The sequence below is a fragment of the Chaetodon trifascialis genome, chromosome 6, assembly GCF_039877785.1.
Source record: "Chaetodon trifascialis isolate fChaTrf1 chromosome 6, fChaTrf1.hap1, whole genome shotgun sequence".
NCBI classification, from domain to species: domain Eukaryota; kingdom Metazoa; phylum Chordata; class Actinopteri; order Chaetodontiformes; family Chaetodontidae; genus Chaetodon; species Chaetodon trifascialis.
In genome coordinates, this window is record NC_092061.1 from 8975877 (window position 1) to 8997468 (window position 21592).

The following is a 21592-nucleotide window of genomic DNA, read 5'->3' on the forward strand; positions in this document are numbered from 1 at the left end:
GATGTCAGTTATTCCACTGCCTAATGCTGCCTCACACACTCACAAATACACATCAACACACACACATTCACCTACAGTACAGTGCAGTGCATGCAGGTGCATAACACACACACACACACACACACACACACACGCTCACTCACATTCGACACACACATATGCAGCTCACAGCAACCTTCCGTATGCAGGCGTACAGTCCAGGCAGCGGTATACTCAAACCGAACAAGGTCGTGCAACTCGTCGTCCGACCATGTGGGGAGGCACAGTTGTTCATGTTATCTTAAAACAACATTTATTACTATAATGTGATTTGCATTGATTACAGTGCATTCTCGTCAGTGTGTCCTCGTCTTACGCACACACCACTCTGCAGCACAATCATTTTGAATCCCAAACGAGGAAATCGCAACTTCAGATCTCACTGTTTTGTCTGAAAAAGTGTTCACATTTTACTTTGTAAAACTCCTGGTTGTAGTGGGCTGCAGTCTAGTCCAGTATGGGATTTCCAGTTCCAGTTCCTCTACACTACATAATAATAATAATTCCACCTTAGATCAGTGGTATTTTCCAACACACACCCTTTGTATTAGGTTTAATGGGGGTGGGCAGCACGGAAACACAATATTATTATGCGATATTAAACGGTGCTTAAATGCTCCTGGACGCTTCCTGGAGGCGTAGTGACCTTTGAAATTACAAAGTAAAAGCACAGTTTACACTGCTGTTTGAAAGTTCTTCTCTGGTGAGCCAGTAACATGTAAAACTGGCCTAAAATTACTGATTATTATTATCCTTAATTGTAAAAAATTAACGATTTAAATAGTTATGTAATGTTTCAGGCACAGGACGATCAGATATTTGTTTTGCCTGTTCTGGTCTATGTGGAACATTAGCGGTGCAGGTTTAGCTCTGAAATGTCGAGCAGACAGAGTCTGTCTGTGAAACACTGAGCAGATCTGTCCTGGCTACTGTTCACAGTTGTTTTGGTTTCTGCTCTCTATTTGCAGACAGCCGACGGGGTCTTCATCGCTGCTCATGCCGATGGTGGAAGAGGGAACGTCAGGAAATTTATGGAGGACTTGAAAGAAGCTTCTGCACCGACTGTGTACACCGAGCCGATCTCAGCAGAGAGGGGAATGAAAGATTGACCACCGCTAAGGAGTTTTCTACAGCGTTCAGACTTTCCGACCAGCACTTCTTTTGGAGTATACTTGCACCTTTACCATGCACTCTGCGCATTCACCTTAAACACATGCACATGCACGCATGCATGCACATTGATTGTCAGTTTCTCTCTCTCTCTCTCTCTCTCTCTCTCTCTCCCTCTCTCTCTCTTATTTTGTCAAGTAAAGAATACAAGTAAAACGAAAGAAGAAAACAAAGGTGTCTGAGTAAAGAATAGAAAAAGAAAGAAATGGTGCTGTTTGAAAGTTCAGCCAAAGCAAAATCTGTTTAAGAAAAGTGAGTAAAGGAATACACAAGATGACTGTGTAATGCAAAGCTGAATTAAAATAACTGAAATAGAAGTGGAAACTAAGCTGGTGAGGTGGAGTTTATGAGGGTCACAGGGGAAAAAGTGAAAAGGTGTAATCAAATCATAAAAAGTCTCAATTCATTTTGAGACAAAATAAGTAGATTTCTGTCCAGTTTAAACTGGTCCATATTTCAAGATCCAGTCACCTGCGTTTGACAGAAGCATCACATTTTACACCTAAGCCTTATCTTTATCTTGCCATTAGCTCGTTGTGGCACAGTCATGTTTATACGTTAATAGTTGTTCGAGTGTAAACTGTCTTTCAGGAATTTTCAACCCAGTGCAGTGAACCTGTTCTGCAGGTGTGGTCTGACTGTATTAAGCCATTTAGCTTATAGTTACTTAGGATGGCTCCATTGAAAATTCTCTTTGTAGGCCAGATTGTTCCCATGAGGAGTCTCAATGTTGCAAAAAGCCAGAAAAGATCAGTTCTTAATGGGTCAGCAACACCAGGAGAATCCTGCTCCCCGGTCCTCTTCCTAAAGTTGGTATCTGGCCAACTGAGACATTATTACACGACTTCTGCAGTTCTGCACAATAACAGTAAAGCCCCCTGCACCTTGAATCTGAGTTCTGTGAAGCTGCTATCAATAACCCTGGGACAAAAATGAGTGTTACAATATTTGAATACGCCGTGGCCTTTCACATGTAAATTAAACTCTGCCCCCCTAGCCGAAACAAATTACAGCCAACTGCTGGTGGCTGGACAAGAATGGGCTTCCTAATGTAGTCTGCATCTACAGTGGGCTGGGGAGCAGCTGGAAAAGAGAAACTGAGACGGGGGAGAATTTATGTGACAGTGCAGAGTGTGACAGTTTGCTTTTTTTTTTTCATATTGAGTCTGCCATGCAGCCGCACTGTGACGAATGGGGCTTGGCTCCCCGAGCATCTGTCTCCAAGGACTCACTGAGGGGTAATTAGAGCTTTGGGATGATAAGGGATATTCTCCAGGCCCACTAACCATTAATGGTGGCAAAGGGGATGGGGCCTTTACACAGACCTCTGACATGTCACAATCCTGTCCTACAGGAGGGGGTGGGGTTTTAATGAAGCGTTAGATTTTTGGTGTAAATTAAATCAGCCCTCAGGGAAAGCGTCATGGTTTGTGAGACCAGTTTGAGGACTGCTGAGGGCTTTATGTCACCGAGCTGCTGACCGACCAGTCTGCATGATTCTGAACTGCTTTTGGACTTATGGCTCCGGCAGCCGAGAACAATAAAATTAAGTGATATTGCTTCTTGGGTTTTATTTTCCTTGCTGCCATCATTGCTCTGTTGGTTATGATAAGCTTGTTTTCGCCAGATTAATTGCTGAGATCTCAGAAAGCAGCAACTTGGCTAAAACCACAGCAGGGCAACAAACAGGATGTAAACAAACCCCCAGGTCAGTGCAATTTATCTGAAAGTAAAAACAAAGGCTAAGAGCAAATAATTACCCAAACTGTCTGTTGTAAACATCCATTATGGTCTGCCTTATGTGAACTGGACACAAAAAACCAAGATGGCGCCCAATCACTTGACTGAAAATTGCTTGCCGGGCACATAAAGCAAATAGTTTTTTCCCGTCCTGGTTTGCTTGGCCAAAAAACTCATGTTAAAAAATAGCTTTGGTAGTTCTCTGTGAACATTTTGCAAGTATAAAACTCTCTTGGATTAAAAATTCTGTATCTGACCTTTGTATTCTGCTCAATGGTTTGGTCAGTGGTGTGTTTGCTGGCCACTGGCACAAACTGGCAGCAGGACTGGTATCCAGCTCTCTCTCTACATCCAAGCAGTTTATACCAACTTTGACCTACTATGATTTCTGTAGTTGTGCAAATGAGGGACTACTTGTGACTTTAGAGGTGCCGTCACTTGGTTTAATTCCAGATTAAAGTAGATAATCGGGCTAAATTATCGGCTTGTTTTCAACCTCTACCATCGTCTGACTGCTCGTGTTTGATGCCCTTTTGTACCTATTTAAAGCAGCTTTTCTCAATTTCTCAAAAAATTTGATGAATACAATGATCTCTGAAGAAGAGATCAGTGAAGAATTGCAATAATCTGTCGTGTTCCTTCAAGACGCAGGACTGGGGGCAGTAAAGGATGAAGCTGGGGGCTGCGGGCAGGCTGAGACACTTTATCACTCCTGAGTAAACACCGGTTGAGGAAGCAGACACCCTGTTGCAGGGATTTGGTTTATGCTGCTGTTGTTTTCCACTGCTGTGTTGGCTAAGGGCCAGTGAGGGGGACAGAGCTCTTCAGGACAATCTATCACTGCACCACTCTTTCTGTCTGTCTCTGGGTCATTTAACATGTTCGTATATCACTGCTTCCACCCAGCAATCACCTCTCCACTGTACTCTATACTGCACTCCCTTTCCTCACTTCTTGTCATTTATGTTATTTGCAAACCATCAGTGAGCCCTACGTGATCCTCAGGTTGGTACCGTTTGGAAACCTGGTGAACGTTACACTGGGCCTGCAGTCCCAGCTGCTCTTTAGCTCTAACATGATTGTGTATATAGTTTCAATTGACAGATAAATGCAAACAAATAAAAATATCCTCTTCACTCATTCACACAAAAGGTAAAAGATAATTCAAAAGAAATTAAGGAAAAACACAACTGCCCAATGCACACGCATCCAAGAGCATCACTGAGGGAAAGACAATACTCCATATTGTTGTTTGTTGGGCCAATGGCCAGAGAAACTGGGATTGATAAAGCTTTATACACTGATCCAGTTGCCCTCTATGTGTTACCTTCATTCTGCGTTAAATGTTTTCACCCCATCTTTTTTTAGCCATTTGTTCTTATGTCTCTGCTCTTCCAAATGGTTTACTTTGTACTTTTTTTTACTGAGGTCCAGTGAAGGTTAACCCAATGATGCTCCAGAGTGTTTGGGAGCAATATGGAGATCGGGAGAGTAGGTTTGGGAATTTGACATGAGAGCAAGGGGGGAGCTAGGATTGAGGGGAAGTCATCATGGGCAAGAGTCGTCTGGAACAAGTTTCCCAGCAGCTTTATTGCACTTAGATAATCTCTCCCCCACTGAGTGGCAATGGATTCAAGATCATCTACTGTGTGAGAAAGGTGCAATAAAACCTTTGGCAAACCTATCCCTGACTGTTTACACAGATAAAACCATCAGAACACAGGCACAGCACGTAACGGACAGTGACACGGGACATCACAGCCACAATACACAGACACAACACTGACACATCAAAGGCACGGGCAATGCAGGCTCAACCACAACACCTACAGTGGAAACACCTCAATGGGAAATACACAAACACAGACTGAAGCACAGACTCAACACTGACACAGGCTGACAGTCAGATCTAAAACTAACACACAGACGGAAGCCATGCACAGACGGAAATATAGCATGCAAACAAACACGCCGATAGAGTCTGAAAGAGGTCGAGCCCCAAAACACACACATATCCCTCACAAACCCTCTGTTTCCATCTCTCTCTCAGACACACACACCTTGATTTAATCCTAAACATGAACACAGTGGTACAGATGACACAAGCATATTGTATAAACCAGAAGAACCCACAGGAAAAATACTTGGACTGTTGTCTGTTATCACTACTGTGAACCTGTGTGGTGTGAAGTACTTTGTGTAGAAGCATACGCACACGTGCTAAAACTTGTATCGAGTCGATAGGAAATATATCAAATCTATATTTTGCCCGTGGACTCTTGCCATGTAATATGCTCTGCTTGAGAACATTAATTTCAGAGAAATCACAGACACTGAAATATAGATGTTAATATCGATACAGATACACACTCATGTTATATTCAAAAAATGTGAAAATTGAGAGACGAAAGAAAACGCAAAAGAAAAACCACCAAATGACAAAATAAAAAATCAGCAAGTTAGTACAATACGTCAAGCAAAGACGGGAACAAAGAAAAAGCTCCAGCCTGATCCCACGACACCTGACTGAATCAGCTCACAGCACAACAGCAACACTAGAAAGTCAAAGGAACCAGAACTACAATACCAATAAGCAACACACAACAAAAACAAGAGATATAAAGATAAAAACAACAACAACAGCAGAGCAACAATAGTGACACACACTTTAAGTGACAGATACAAGATGGTCATAAATACAGAATATATATACATATAGATATATAGAAATAGGAAAAGCCAGATATACGTGTTGCAGATATTTACTTCATCATCATAGTGCCATACTCCTTGGCCATCCGGCATCTCAGAGCTCACACTACTGTCCTGATCGATTAGCCAGCGATGCACGGCGTGGGCCTAAAAGAACATACGACATAAAGACAGAGCCCGGTTAATCGCAACAGTGAGAAGCACAGAGATGGAGAGACAGGAGAGAAGAGGGAGTGGAGAGGAGGAGGAGGAGGAAGGGGGAGGAGGAGGAGGAGCAGGGTGGACAGAAAACAATGGCAAGGAAATGAGATTCAAAGAAGAACAGGTGAACATTTTATTGAGACACAGGTAGAAAACAAGGCGGGGGAGGGAGGGAGAGGAAGAAGAGAGCAGGAAGAGGAACCACCCCAACCCGCCCCACCCAGCCCAACCCTCCCCTCCCCAAAACAACTCTCCCTGTGGGAAACAGGTCAGGTTAGGATGAGTGGTATGAGTGTGAAAGCACGATGTGACACGGCACGAGGACATCACACATACAGTGATGAGCGCTGGGCGACGCCACACTGATGGCGATGGAGGAGGATCTGGTGTAGATGGTTTGTGGTTCACGGATGGATCAGCTGTGTGGAAAGCTGCAACCTACACGCCGGAGTGAGTCGGGGTTCCTTTACGTCACGCTCGTGCGAGTGGCGTCTGGACACGAGATGTGGAGTACTTACCCAGAATTCACACACAGAAATGTGCAACCACGGATGTGCAGTACGAAACACACCACAGACAATATATTTAACACAATAACACAAAGAGAGAAAACACACAGTGAGGCCGAGTCCGGCCTGTCTCACTGACATGCATGGAGAGACAGTGTACATACTACTGCATCAGCACCGTCTTACAGCAAAGACACTTTCTTCACAAGTATGCAGACAAGTAGTAATAAATACACAAAAGGTGTGAAAAACAGCAAGATTGATTGAAACAATTCACACAAAAGTTGTCTGTGAGCTCCAGACAACAAACCCAGAAAGCACCACGACTGTCTGCTTCAGACAGACGATTACACAGACAGACAAACGTCCTCCTGAGGACAGACGGAGGGAAGGTTTCAGATCGGATCTGCTCGCAGTCTCTGCTGAGATTCAGATCAAACACATACTGTAATCAGCTCTAGTCCCGGTCACCCTGAAACACATGCACGCTTGCACGCTGGCACGCACGCACACCGAACCCCATCTGTTACTCTCCGCTGCTGTCGCGTCAGCACCAAAAACAACCCAGCGCAGCTCCTTTTGTGACGCTCGCCGCCCCTGTGCGACACAAATACTCATCAAGATTTGCACTGGGGTGAAATCGCAGAATTGCAGGGATTAATTACCCTGTCATGGCTGCTACTGCACATTTACTATTTACTTTGCACCAGCATTTTTTTAGCACTTGTGTTTTTAAGATGCAGTGATGCGGGCTGTCAGACCGTGACAGTGCAAAATAACATTTATTTTAGACAGACGGGCCATTTAGCGCACAAACTGTTGAGCGAAGGAGAAAACTGTAGATCGGCTACTTTAACAGGGAACAAGTGAGAAAGAAAGTGAGGATATGTGCATGTGTACACACACACACACACACACACACACACACACACACACACACACACACACACACACACACACACACACACACACACACACACACACACACACACACAATGTATCCACATGGCTAACCTCAGGCTAGCAGTTTGCCAGACGTGCTATCGGACGACATCCTAGAAGCGACTTTACGAATCCTACTATGGCGAAGGGATGACCCGCCCTGCTCTGCCTCTGATTGGCTTACCCTGATATTCTCACCCTAACCCTAACCAACCATCACTCTTCATGCCTAAACCTAACCCAACCAACCAACCAAGCAACCAACCAACCAACCAACCAACCAACCAACCAACCAACGAAGGTGAACAAGTATTCGCCAATCAGAGACAGAGCAGGGCAGGTCATGCCTACGCTGCCATAGTAGGATTTGTAAATTTAGCATCCTGGAAGTCATCCATAGTGTTGCACTTGGTTGTTCTCAAGGAAAATGCTAGAAATAATTGTGTCAGTGATGAAAAGGAGAGCTAAAGAGGTCTCTGTACTCCACACAGCTGACCAGTTATGGTGATCGTTGGTTTCGGAAAGTTGCGGAAATGTGGGGGGAGGGGTCATACTGGCTACTTTAAACTTTACCCTAACATAAACCTGACCCAAAGTTAAATATAACCCCAAACAAAAGCAACAATCCTGAGCTAACATTAACTGTATCTTTTATAACCTGAGGACAATTTCAACTGTTAACCAAAATCCTAACCTGAAAAAAGGTGAGGAACAGACAAAATGTTCTCTTCCCTGAGGACTTGTCACATCTTTCTATGCTTGCGAGGACATTCGATCCCCATGAGGACAGAGGTACAAATTACACGCACACACACACACACACACATCCAGACACACAAAGAGGGAGCAGGACCTTCTGTGTCAGGTGGTGTGTCTGCAAAGACAGATGCATTAGCTGGTAAACACATTGCAGGGATGTGGAGGACAACACACAGAAACAGACGCAGTCACCTCAAGGGTACAGTGAATCAGAGGGTGACAGCAGAGGCTAAAGCCTCTGTTAGGACACCCGAAAATAGACAAAAAGAGCAGAGGGGGGCAACTAGTGCAACCAGAGAGAAGTGTAGCGCATGTTTGATCTTTTTTTTTTAAATGTTTGAGGACAAACGTGCACTTTGCATGACCTTCGTCTGTGAGAAATATTAGCAGAAATAGTGCCCAACAACACTGTCTGTGCATGTGGCTGCGTGTGTGTGTGTGTGTGTGTGGAGGGGATTGTGTATACGTGTTTATGTGTGGATGTGTATACGTGATGCACAGGGGCGTCATCCGCACAATTTGTGGTGAGTTACAGAGCGTGTCAGCTTAAAAGAATAATTGGATTAAGTAGCAGACGGCTAGTGATGACAGGGAGAGAGGGGTGAAGGGGTGGAGGAGGAAGAAAAGGAGGGGGGGGCAGAGGGAGGCAGAGGGGGAGAGGGGTGCTGATAAGAGTAACAGGCCGATTGCTGCGGAGCCTCAGGGAAGCGAACAGACACGCAGGGGGAACTCAAACCGTTACGCTGCAGATTAGAGGGATAAAGGGATAACACTCGTAGTCTCTGGACAACTAACTAGCAGCCTCTTGGTATTTGGGTACAGTTTAAATCAAACTCTGAGACAAGCATAAGACAACCAGGATGAGTCATGTGCTCCCCGATGGCCTTTGGAGTACAGCCGCTCTGCAGGACGTTACCTTTCCTGAGAGTGTCAGCTGCAGAGCTGGAGATAAAACTGAGGGCAGGAAGAGAGAGAGGAGTGCAAGTCAGAGGAAGACTCATATTAAAGAAAGAGAAGTGTGTGAGAGAGAAGTGGAAGAATGATTAGAGAGTAATTCGCTGAGAAAGGGCCACTGATGAAACAGGACATAACAAGGCTTCAGAGGTATTTCATCTGTCACGAGCATCATTTGCCGTATGTTGACACAGATGACCTCAGGGGGAGCAGAGAAATGGACCAGAGTCACAGAAACACGTTCACGCACCGAAGTACTGGAACAGACAAGAAAATGTGAAATTAAAAGATACTTGTCATATGTACGCAGCCAGGTCACCCACTCCAATGAGTCTCTGCATTAAATTCTAAATTTGCATGTTTGGTCATATTCATATTGTACATTACTGTTGTATTTTCTCTTCTTTTCTTCATCAGGCACACAAAAAGACACTGTTGCATCTTTATGATTTTACATTCACTGCACATACAGTTACACTGACAGTCAACAGACCCTGCTGTGGGATTAGTCCACCTCAGACTGTCTGGTTTTAATTCATACACAATAAACATGCACAGATAAAGGAGCAGAATACAAAAGCAGCTCACAACAATGTCACATAAAAATACATCACGCGTGTCCAGATCGATTACCCTTCCTTCAGTTGCTCACACAGAGACATGTTTCAGTTCACTTTACAATATGTACAACGGCTTCTTACAGTGCCACCGTCTGGCAGATTGAGATGAGCCTGAAAACAACAAAACTTTGCTAAAAATGCTGCTCATTAGATGCTGGGTTAGACTTCAGGTTAAGACTCAAAAATCTTCATAAGATGAAAAGCTTTTGACCTTTGGCAACAGGCGGCACGGATCCTTCCTGAAGAGGTGAAACAACAAGTAAATCCTGAAATTGTTGATTTGCAAATATGAAATTTAAGACATCAAAGAAGAAAAACATGAAACAAACCAACTAGAAAACCTATTTTTTGATCGTTTGTAGCCGTGTGGGAGTCCTTAAGCTTTAATCCTACAATGTTTTGCTTTGTGATGAGGTCTCAAACCTCTCAATCACTGTTAAAAAGACAAAATATATGTGCTAAAGGGGTTGCAGTGTAGTTGGGTGTGAGCAAGGAACAAAATTCCAAAGATAAATGACCTAAAATGGGATGTTGTTGTTTACTTATTGGCCTGTAGGTTGTCTGTACTATTGATGCACTTCTGTCACGCTAAATAAGTCTTTTCTTCCTGTAACTTAAATCAATACAAAGCCAGAAATGTAGAAAAATTCTGTTAACAAAATCGGCATAAAGACGTTATTTCAGGGTAGATCATTAGTATAAGTGGAGTGCTGTGTGACTGTTTGAGCTCCCGGGTTTCCAAAAACTGACTGTGTGCTCAGAGCTTTCATTAGAACAAGCACTCCACAGGGAGAAAGCAGCTCTCTGCTGCTCAATGGACCTGCACTGCCTCAATAACTCACGCGCCCTCTGTGAGAACAATAAGCTACAGAGGAGCTGTGATATACAAATGACCATAGCATTAAGAACCAAGCACCTTCCTCAAAACACCTATTCATCAGTCCAGTTTGTTTTAGCCCTGCAGTGCATCAGCTTCCCCTTTGATCGCCCTCCTTCCCGTCCATTATCCTCAAGTTCAGGATATACATCAAGTAATCAAGCTCTTATGCCACGAGTCAAACCAGGCCAGTGCCTGCCTAGTTCCTTGTGAAACGCTGACACAGTATCTAAACTAAGTGGACCCTTACTAAATTATTCAACTCTTGGGGAAAAAAAAAAAACATGAAGTGGAGTTATAACAAGACAGCATCATCACTGAGGTGCTGAACAGTAAAGAGCTGTTCTCAGAATCCCATAAGGCACCTGATTTATCTCCGCTGCAGCTCTGACTTCAATACGACTCAACTGAGCACATCACAGGGGATGTGGCCCTAAACTACAGGGATGACTAAAGCTGTAACAGGAAACATGAGCTGAACAAGAGCTGAGAAAAGTGCATCAAAATACAAACGAGGAGAGGTTACAGAATCTATTGATTGACAGTTTTCAATACTCATTCTGAGAGGATACCTGGGTTTTTGCCATTTAAAATAGTCTCAAAATGTCAAATTCATCAGATTAGACAGTTCCTGATTAAAACCGGGAAGAATATGAGCTTTGTGTACTGGGGGGCGTCTGTTGCTCAGGGGGAAAGCGAATAGTCTGCTGTTAAAACTCATCAGTCTGCATATCAGGCAGGATACTAAACCCCAAATTCTGTGTGCGGGCGCATGTGTGTGTTTGTGTGTGTGTGTGTGTGTGTGTGTGTGTGTGTGAGCACAGAATCATCATGGGCCATGTTGCATATCGCTCCTGATGAGCAGGTCGGCCTCTGCCATCAGTGTACGAATGGGTGAATGTTGACGTGTGTTGTACAGTGCTTTGAGTTGTCAGTAGACTGGAAAAGTTATATAAATGCAGTTTGTTTATTTATTTATTTATCTACAGACATGTTTTAGTCAGTACTGAAGGTATTGACATTTGAGATCTATCCAGCCCAAATTCTCAAACCTAAAGCTGGGCAAGAAGTCGATACCATTCATCAACTTTCAGTGCAATTAAGAAGTGATTATAACAATCAAAAATCAAAAAATAATCAAAACTGCAATTAAAAAATAACAAAATGAGATAATGAGGTTTTGCATTGAGTGAAAAGTTTTCCATTCCGTGATAATCATAATATAATAAATGTTCATACTGGAACCATTGTCGGTATAGTGACACATTGCTGTCAAGTCCTACTCAAGGCTGGAGATGGTAGAAAAGCACAAAAATTGACGGCAGCTTTCGTGAAGCATCAAAACGGTAATCAGACTTGTGATAGGAGGATAACATAATTAGAAGTGATGCAGCTGTTACAGCCAAAAAACAGTTTGGCAGTCATCTGCATACATTATTGATTTCAAACTCACTGGTGCTCTGAGTGCATAATGTAGCTCACCTATGATCTGATGATTTGACTGCACGCAGCACTGTGGGTGCTTTTAGTACATGTAAAAGACTGCAACACATGCTAAAAAACTCCTGCTATATGTGATGATATTGACATGGACCAACTTAATGCTTGCATGGAAAGAAGCTCGGCTATGTAAATAAGTCAGAAACACTTTGCTGCACTAAAAAAAAGACATCCTGGTTTTTTTTTTGCCTCCACCCCAGCCAAAAACCCCAAATAAATAAAACACCACTGCCTGAAACATTTGAGATGGGTGAGAGGTTTTACATGTAAGCAGGCATAAATGAGTGCAGATATAGAAGAGGAGACTTCCGAAGTGAGAGTTAAGAGACAACAGAGTGAGAATGAGCAGGAGAGCTCTGCAGATCTCAGCCTGATAAATAATGCATGGCGGAGAGCTGCCAGCTCTGTGCCAGGCAGCAAGCAGCCTGAGCTCCATCAGCAGAGGAGAGGCGGTTTCTGGAGGGGCACAGGTGGAACCGCCAGGTGGGATGAAAGGGACGGATGGTGCAGTCACCTCCACCTATCACCTCTAAGCTCATTTCTTTCCCTCCTCTGTCTAACTCGCCTTCTGGGCTCTCGTTCACGCTCGTGTGTGAGTATGTGCAGAGTCATCCTCTTCATCCTTTACTGTTCGCTTTGCCTCCGATGTGTACAAAGTGAGGTCCTGCAGTGTTTACAGTAAGGGTGCCCAGGACGGCGCCTGTTTGGGTAAAGCTGTGTCACAGAGGTGTTGTTTTAGCAGCTATAATCAGTATCTTCATACTAAACAGGTCACAGTGACAAACCCACAGAATTATCACCTGACTCTGTCTGAATTTCCAGCACAAATTTTACTTACTACAGCTTTTTGCTTCACTCTCAATGCTCTCGCAGCATTTTTTTAGAAGCAGCCGGCAGACGTTTTCAGCAAAAAAGCTTTAAAATCCACTGTACACTACCTGCTCAGCACCAAACAGTGAAGATAGCTTATTTAACCACAAAAAGACATATATTTCCCTCAGGAGTTTTTTTTGCTGTGGTATTGATAGAGGTATAAAGTATCATTTTTATAGTAGTATCAAAGTTTGAAATTCTGGTATTGACTTGATTGGTGTTCCTTTTCAATAATTTAGTTTTCATTTGTTTGATGTCATTCTTCCCTCGTTGTCACATCATGCAATCTTGCAGTGATTAGTCAACGCACACAGCTTACTCACTTTTGATATATTTTTTTTTAACTGTGATTTAAATGGCTTGGGCAGATTAAAAAACATGAAAAGGAATAAATCTTTGGAGCAACCAAGCCCAAATTACACAGGCAGCTTCACAAATTAGGCAAAATAATGTCTGAAATGTCGCAGAAATCATGAAAACATTTGACAAAACTGTCAAACTACTGGACCCTCTACAACAGTGAGTGAAAAACACAAAATTACAATAACAGACTTCAAAGCAGGTTATCTCAGGACATTGGACTGCATTATGCAGTATAGTAAGGCGTCCCTTATGTTGTCTACCCTGTCTGATTCCTCCTGCTTCCACCCTCTGCTCTGAGCCTGTGGAGGTCAGAGGTCATTAAAGCAGAAAGATTAGACATCACAGCGCACAGAACGCGGAGCGCTTTGATGTTCTCTGCAGTGCAGAGACACTGCAACCTCTTCTGATCTTCAGCTCTGTTTGTGCCTTTTCTTGTCTTCCTCAGAGAATACTGATGTGGACATTGTTGAGGCAGCGAGTGGAAGAGCCTGTTTTAACAAAAGGACCTTTGGAGAGCCTGGCTGTGAGTGCCGACTGACACCATTATACTTAATGTAAACATTTATATGGCTGCACTAAAACCTGTTAGTGTTAGTGGTACAGAGCCATCTTTTGTTGCTTTAGCAGTGGAAGATTCATATAAAAGACTAGATGAAAGAGAAAAAACTCAGACAAACCAACAAAGCATCATTTGATTTCAGGCGGCTACGATTAAATTTCAATGATGTGCAGTGTGTACTGTAGCTGGAGCACTCTGAAGATGAACTGTGACATGACACAGAGCGAACAATGTTTTCATGTTTTGTGTGAACCCCTGGGACGTGTGATGTTTGCACTGAGGCGCTGGAAAAGAAAGAAGAGATGAAAAGAAAGAGAAGACAAAAATGGACGGCGTGAGGGAGAGTTTAAATTTCTTTATGTGTTTTATCAATGACATTTAGCGGCACCCTCGGCCCCTCCCTCCTACTTTTCTCCCCTGTCCATTGAAAACCGTTGCTCTTCCATCCCAGACTATTTTTATCCAACATTTCATTACCATAATAAAACACATGCATGAAAAAAAAGATAAACTCAAAGAGACAGCGCAGCCAAAAACCTGGATTTGGGAGGCTTATTTTCATCTTTCTTTCTTGTCCTCTATTCTTTTATGTTGCTCTTTTCTTTTCGCTCAGAGAAATGGAAAGAGACATGCCTTTTCTTTCAGCCTGTGCCTCATTATGGTGCTTTTCAGGTCTGCTCTTTTGTATGGGGCCAGCCCAGAGCCGTGCACAGGCATAGCGGAGCAGCCGGTGGATTACCCAGACTCACGTCAACACTTCGACAGAGCCACCAACCACTCCAGCAAACACCCCTTAGAAGTGTAGCATGAACGTAACATGCTTTAATAAGTGTAGCCAAAGAGCCATGCCAAGACTAAACCAACAGGAACAGCTGCTGTGCCACAGACATCAGTGTGAACAATGCACTTAGGTCTTTAAACCAGGGCACGGCTATCATGATACTGGACAGAATGTATTGCTGTCCACTGATAATCAGCATGCAGCGTGTTGTCTAGCCACACAGAGCATCACGTCTCAAACCGAATGTCATTAAGATTAGACATTCAGAGGAGAAAGAGGTAATTTTTCTGTCACTGAAAAGCCTGAGGTCATCGTCCGCTTTTGAGACAGAAACACAACATGCAGCGTCTCTTTGCTTAACATTTGGCCTGTAATAATACATTCTCAAACAATACATGTTGACATGAATTCATTATGAAGCTCTGTGTAAGATGAATACATCTGCTGAGGTCAAAAGTGCTATTTGCTATATATAAAGCCTGGAAAGTATGTCCTTGTTCCTCTTCTTCTTATTATTATTGCTAAAATTATTCCATATATTTAACATTTAATCTCAACTTCATTTGTGTCTATAATATTTCTGACAATTACAAGAAATCTTTACACTCATAATGTGGTATTTGTTTAAGGCAAAGAGAGCTCATCACACACAATATCCATATATTAAAGCTACTAATCTAATGTCTATGCGAAAGTGTTGCCTGTAGCTCCCCTCAGCTCTAAGCTGTGTAGCTTGCCTTAACTCGCTGACTTTACGAGCCACAACTTCTAGTTTTGGTTCAGTCTCTCTCATTAACCTTGTTTCCATCGTGAGTAGGCGGCTGTTTTCAGAGAAAAAGCTCTAAAAACCAACAGCACAGCACCTGTTCTGCACCAAGCAGCAGACAGGCACAGTTAGCGACTAGCTGTTGAACACAGTGAAGCATTTGGCTGGAGAGGAGACACAAATTTCCCTTAAAAGTTGGTGTAGACCAAAAACTGAGGTAAAAGCAGAATGATTATGAGGAGGCCATAAACACAACTCCAAATTAATGCTAATGTTGTTCTGTATACGATAGCTATGTAAATACACAACTGCATGCTAATTAGTTTGTTTTATCAACTTTATGAAGTGAAAACATTTCAGTGTGGTGTTCAAAGCATGCTTACACTGCCCCCAAGTGGCCAGAAAAATCAGTTAATGCAGGTTTAATCTGCCAAATGTTGGTGTGCGCTTGTTCATGGGTTCACATAATGCATGTGTGTGCTCAGCAGTTGGCAGAGAGGAGCTGGAGCTTCAGGTCATCTATCAGAGCTGAACCCTCACCTTCTCCAGCTCCCTCCTGGGACAGAAAAGACAGATGCCTCCTCTTCCTCTGCTACATGTAGTGCTCATTAAGCCCCTTCGCTGTGATAAGTCACAGCTTCTCCCACTCACACCTGTATGCAGTCCTTTACACATGCACGGCACACAAAACAGGCACATATACTTACACAGACACCACATGAGGTTTTATTTAAACATTACTAAGAATTAAATTCAGGCTCACAACTTCAAATGCACCTGAAGCGAAGCCTCACCCTCCGCCTCTGGAATTTCCAAGAAGCAATCCTGAGACTGTTCACACTGCAGTGCCATAACGCCGATAGGCAATAAAATCCCATAGATGGCTGCAGCATAGCTCGTAAGACAAAACTTTATTGCAAGTATCCTTGATTAGATTCACAGTGGGGAAATTGAATCTGAAGGGCAATATTCTCAGGAGGGAAAGGGACAAAAACAGCAGGCAGCAAGCTGTGAGGGTGAGAGACAAAGCATTAAGCCTGTCAAATCCCAGCGAGAAATGGATTCGTCTCCCTAACCTTTAAAAAGAGAAAGTCCCCCAAAAGCTGACAGAGAGGGCTCTTACACCTGGAAACCGTGATGAGGAGAGGCTATTACGCATTCATAGCTTTAATGTAACACCTATAAGCTTGGTGTGAGGGTTTGCACCGTTCACACTGCAGCCGTCGTCTGTTTGATTCATTCCCGAGATGCTGAAATAATATTTATCTGGTGATACTGAACCCTCACAAGTACACCTGCTGGCAGCATTAGCTCATCAACGGCATACACAAAGGCTACACAGGATTCAAAGACAGCCGATGACTATGCTGAAGAGACTCGCGTGTCTGCATATTAATGTTAGCAGCACGCATTGTAAAAGAGGACAAAAGATGGCTGCTACAAATATCACGTCATAAAAGGCACACAGACTGGGACAAGAAAAGTACTAATATAACTGGCTGATCTGTGTTGTTAGCAAAGAAGGGACAGCTGGTTGAGTTGATGCAAAGAAATAAAATTCCTCCCTCATCCATCTTTCCATCTCTCTCTCTTTCCCTGCTGCTGCTGCTGACTCAGCCCTCAGGGAGACTCCTCTATCAGGCCAGCCCTGGCTCGGTGTCAGTGGGGCTGCGCTGCTGCTGCTGCTGATGGGAAAGATTTGTGTGTGAGTATGCACACGACATGTAAATGTGCCAGAGCGCCACAGAATTACCTTAGAAAATGTACAGGCACATTTACAGATGATTTATGTAAACTGTGAGGAGGAGGATGTCAATCTGAACATTGCATCAACTGTTTCTCATTGCACCATTCATCTCCACTGATAGTGCTACAGCTGTGTTAGCCTTTGAAACAAGTTTCAAAGGTCAGAAAAGCCTCGTTCTCCAAATATGAAAGCAGTATCATTGCTAGGGCTGTTGCGGTGAAGCAACTCGCCCTGCAGTGATTCAGGGTGGCTCAACAGCAGGGTGTGCTGTGTTAGCAACATTTTTTTTGGTTTGTTTGTTACTTTCTAAAGGGTACGGCGGGATAATGTTTCATCTTAGTACAATATTTCCTCTCAGTACCTGTTCGTACTAATCACCTGCACTCTCTCCTGCCTCCTGGGTCCGCCGGCAGGCCACAGGATGCAAACCCTGCAGCTGTCGCGACCAGCCACGCTTTCTGCTAAAAGCTCCAGAGCGAGTGAGGCCAAGGCGACATGACTTTCTACTGTCTGGCATTGTAATCCTAGAAAAATTCAGATCCGATGGTGGGACACCACTGTGCTTGTGATTCAGTGAACTGGGGGATACTGAGTAGCAGAGAGAGAATCCTCCTGTTTAAGACAGTGCTCCTGCTGAGTTCTCCCTTTTCATTTGGTTGAAAGCCGAGAAGCTCCCAAACTGGCGGCGTTACATTTGGTCTCGAGGTCAAAGCAGTCCCCAGTGTTTCCGTCCAAAAGCAGACTGAATGTGACGTGTACGGCAGGTGGCCATGTCTTTTTTCCTTATGAAATCAGAAGAGAGCTCTAACGTTACTGTACAGTAAAGCTTCTTTACCAGCGCTGAAAGTACACATAAATAACGTGAGGCTACATATTCAAAATGTTTCCACTATTTACAAGACAATATTACTGAATGTGCTTGGGATTAACATGTGGCTGGGATTCTTACCGGTAACTGATAGAGATCAATGAAAGCATTGCTCTCTTTCACACGTACGACCCTGCAGTCCTTTTACACTTCCATCTATCCGCAGTATTGAAACACACAGCAGTGAGATACCTTAATCACTAACACGCAGGCACGTGCACGCACGCAAACACACACACACACACACTCGCAGCTGATGAAAAGCCCTTTTCTGCGTTCATGAAGAGGGCACGTTGAGTTCCTCACTGCGGCTCTTCCCTGATTCTGTAGTCAGCACTAACGGCACGTGGCTTAAACCTACACCCATGTGCACACCAGTACAGGAGGTAAGATAGATATACACACACACACACACACACACACACACACACACACACACACACACACACACACACACACACACACACACACACACACACACACACACACACACACACACACACACACACACACACACACACACACACACACACACACACACCCTTGGACATATCTTTACATACACCCTTGCATTAATGCAGCTCTGCACATGCCTGTGCAAATGACCTGCACATGCACAAAGAGGTCCATGCAAAGAAACGTTCACCCGCTCATACACAGCAGGCAAGCTGGATGCATCTAAAAATAGCCCCCTATTGGCACCCCCACTGTCATCATTATTCCTTTCATCGTCCTTATCAGCAGTGTGGGGCTCATTCAGTTGGTGGACAGTCAAGCCGCTTTCATGGAGCTTTCCTCGCCTCCCCATCAACACCGACATCACATACCCTCCTCATACCCTCTTTTCAATTCCTGTCCTCCATCTCTCCTCTCTGATATTTCCATCTTGCGTCCCTAGGTCCCTTCCTCCTCCTCCTCCTCCTCTTCTTTCTCTCTCTCTGCCTGCCTTATTGGGAAGCACTTATGAGTGACACCCACCACAGTGTGGAGAGAAAGAGATGAGGGAAGAGAGGAGGGCACATCCCAGAGGAGAACTTTTATCTTGGCAGAATAGGCCTACTCATACAGAAGATGCAATGACATCAACCATACCTAACAACGGATGAAACAAGGCAGCGAGAGAAAATGGAAAAAAGTGGAGGGATGGGATGATGAAACAGCACAGAGACGAGCAAAAGAGGCGACTCAGATAAAGGTGAGACGGAGGAGAATCTCCACAGCGCTCTTCTTTTACATGCTGTGGTCAAAAGTTGTGCAGTATATATCAACACACAGCTGGCTTTCACTTCTGCACTTTCACCAAGTAAAGTGGCTCCTATAGCAAAAAGCTGCTTAATCAGATAAAGTCCGCATCATTACAGTATGTAATCTATAAATCATGATATTAACAGCAACCTGAGTGGGGCTGCAGATAAAAATCTTTTCCATTATTGATTAATCTGCTGAATATTTTCTCGATGAAGTGACTCATCTTCAAGTAAAAAAAACAAAACAAAAACAGCAGAGAATAGTGAAAATTGCACATCCTAGTTTCCAACAGTCACAGGTGACGTTTTTCTGACCGTAAGCCCAAAACCCAAAGACATTCAGTTCATCATCATCAAGAAAAGCAGCAAATAGTCACGACTGAGAAGCCAGCGAGCTGTGAAATGTTTCGGCTCATGAATTAATCAGCTGTTTCAGTTCTAAAAATGAGCATAAACAGCGAGCATTAAAAATCTAAGTAACAGCAGATTGTAAAGACTGACCTCCACTATCAAGTCTTGCTGGACTTAATAATCCTGGGACTAATGTATGACTTGTTGAGGTGACTTTACATTTTAACACATTCCTGCCTTCAAAAAGACCACAAATAAGATAAACAGAAGTATTTATTATATGCAAACTATAACTTGTTAAACACAGGTTATAATGATGATACACACATACACACACATACAAAAGGAAGGAGGGAAAGGAAATACAAAGTCACTCTGTAACATCCAGAAATGATTCATGGTGCTGGCTCTAGATGTGAATGGGCTCTAAAAGTAGGTTAATAAAGCTAATGTTGAAAAATGATCTGACAAAAAACTAACTGGCTGACAGTGCTCTTTTGAAGAAGTTTACTTCCACAAAAATGAAGAGCATCCATTTTATGCTGTCAGAGCAACAGCCTGGAATGAACGAGGGTACTCTGGGTGGATAAAACATGCGGCAAACTGTGCGTCACACGGTTTATTTCTCTCTGAGGCGTCCATGTCCGTTTCTCTGTTGTTCAACACCTTGCATGGACAAGATGGTAACCTTGAGGAAAGACACGTCAGCTGAGTTCAGGTTAAATAAAGCTTTAACGCCTTCAAGAAACCCTCGAAATCCCTATTTCTGGGGTAGTTAATCTGTACAAACATCACACTTCCTGCCCTTTGTGGTCTATTACAGACTGTGCGTTTGGGTAAAACCTTACAAACTCCCAATCCCGAGTGTCACTCAACATCTCAATTAACTTTCCCGTCACATTATTCATGCAAGAGGAGGCTCGCACAATACGAACTCTCCACCGCTGCACAGGTGCGGCCTGAGAAAAACACACTTTTGTTCTCACAAAGCATGTATTCCCCTGCAAATGAGCCACATACCAACCACAGAGACATCCCTAACCCAAAGCACAGCCCTCTGAAACAGGAAGAGAGCACTTGAGTTGGGATTTGATGGGGGAGAGTGGCTCAAGGGGGTTGTCAAAGCTGAGGACACACAAAGAAAGCACACATGGAGAGGCTGGGGTCAGTTCAAGGACTAAAAAGAGAGAAAAGCATAAGAGTAAAGAAATGTGAGCATCTTGAAAACTAAGAGCTGAATAGAAATAGAGAAAAGGAGCACAAAAGGGAGATGAGAGGGGAGAGCGGAAAGGTTTGGATGTGATGAGAGCGAACATTGTAACTGAAGCTGTACAGGATGAGAGGGGTCAAGAGGGAGGAACAAAGGGGGAGGTGAAAAGGTGATACACCGCTGGCCGTAATGAAGGAACATATTTGTACTGGGAGGCACGGTGTGTGTGGGAAAAGACTGAGAAATCTCAAATAAATTATCACAAGTGAGAGGTGGGAGAAGTACAAATATTTTCCATCAAAGCAAGAAGGACTGATACGTCAACAATTTGTTCAGTAATTTGGAGAGAGGGGGAGGACATGGCACGCTCAGAAAGAAGTTGAATAACATCTGAGGGAGAGAACAACAAAACAAGCATCACTTCTCTACACGTTAAAATTCACCCAAAATGAACATGACATACGAAATGATACGGATGCTTGGTTTTGTAACAGTGTCGTGCAGCGAAGGACACCCTATTGTGTAAAAATGTTTACTGCACTATTCTTACCTGAAAGGGCAAGGGGACACACACTGCTTCAAGAGTGCTGAATGTATAGAACAGCCTCCCAAAATGGCCTTATCAGCATGTAAAATACAAAACCTATAACCAGAAGCAATGCCTGAAAATAGTTCCAGCCTTAGACAGCACATTGGCTTCCACTTTGAATAAATGGAGCATGAAAGAGGGATGAACAGCCAAGGAAGTGCCAACCCACCATCCTACGTGCCCCCCCCCCCCCCCCCCCCAATCTGCTCCACACA

The 21592-nt window shown here is 43.6% G+C and overlaps 1 protein-coding gene across 25 annotated transcripts in view; it reads right to left on the minus strand.

The window, feature by feature from the left end:
• Positions 1-21592, minus strand: part of ank1a (ankyrin 1, erythrocytic a) — an 85000-nt gene that overhangs the window by 45062 nt on the left and 18346 nt on the right. For 19 of the 25 annotated variants that reach the window (XM_070964042.1, XM_070964040.1, XM_070964055.1 and 16 more), the window contains exon 2: positions 5716-5808. The exons of the other annotated variants lie outside the window; for them this stretch is intronic. In XM_070964042.1, the coding sequence (XP_070820143.1) occupies positions 5716-5808 (93 nt within the window). The remainder of the gene's footprint in view (positions 1-5715; positions 5809-21592) is intronic. 25 annotated transcript variants of the gene reach the window in all.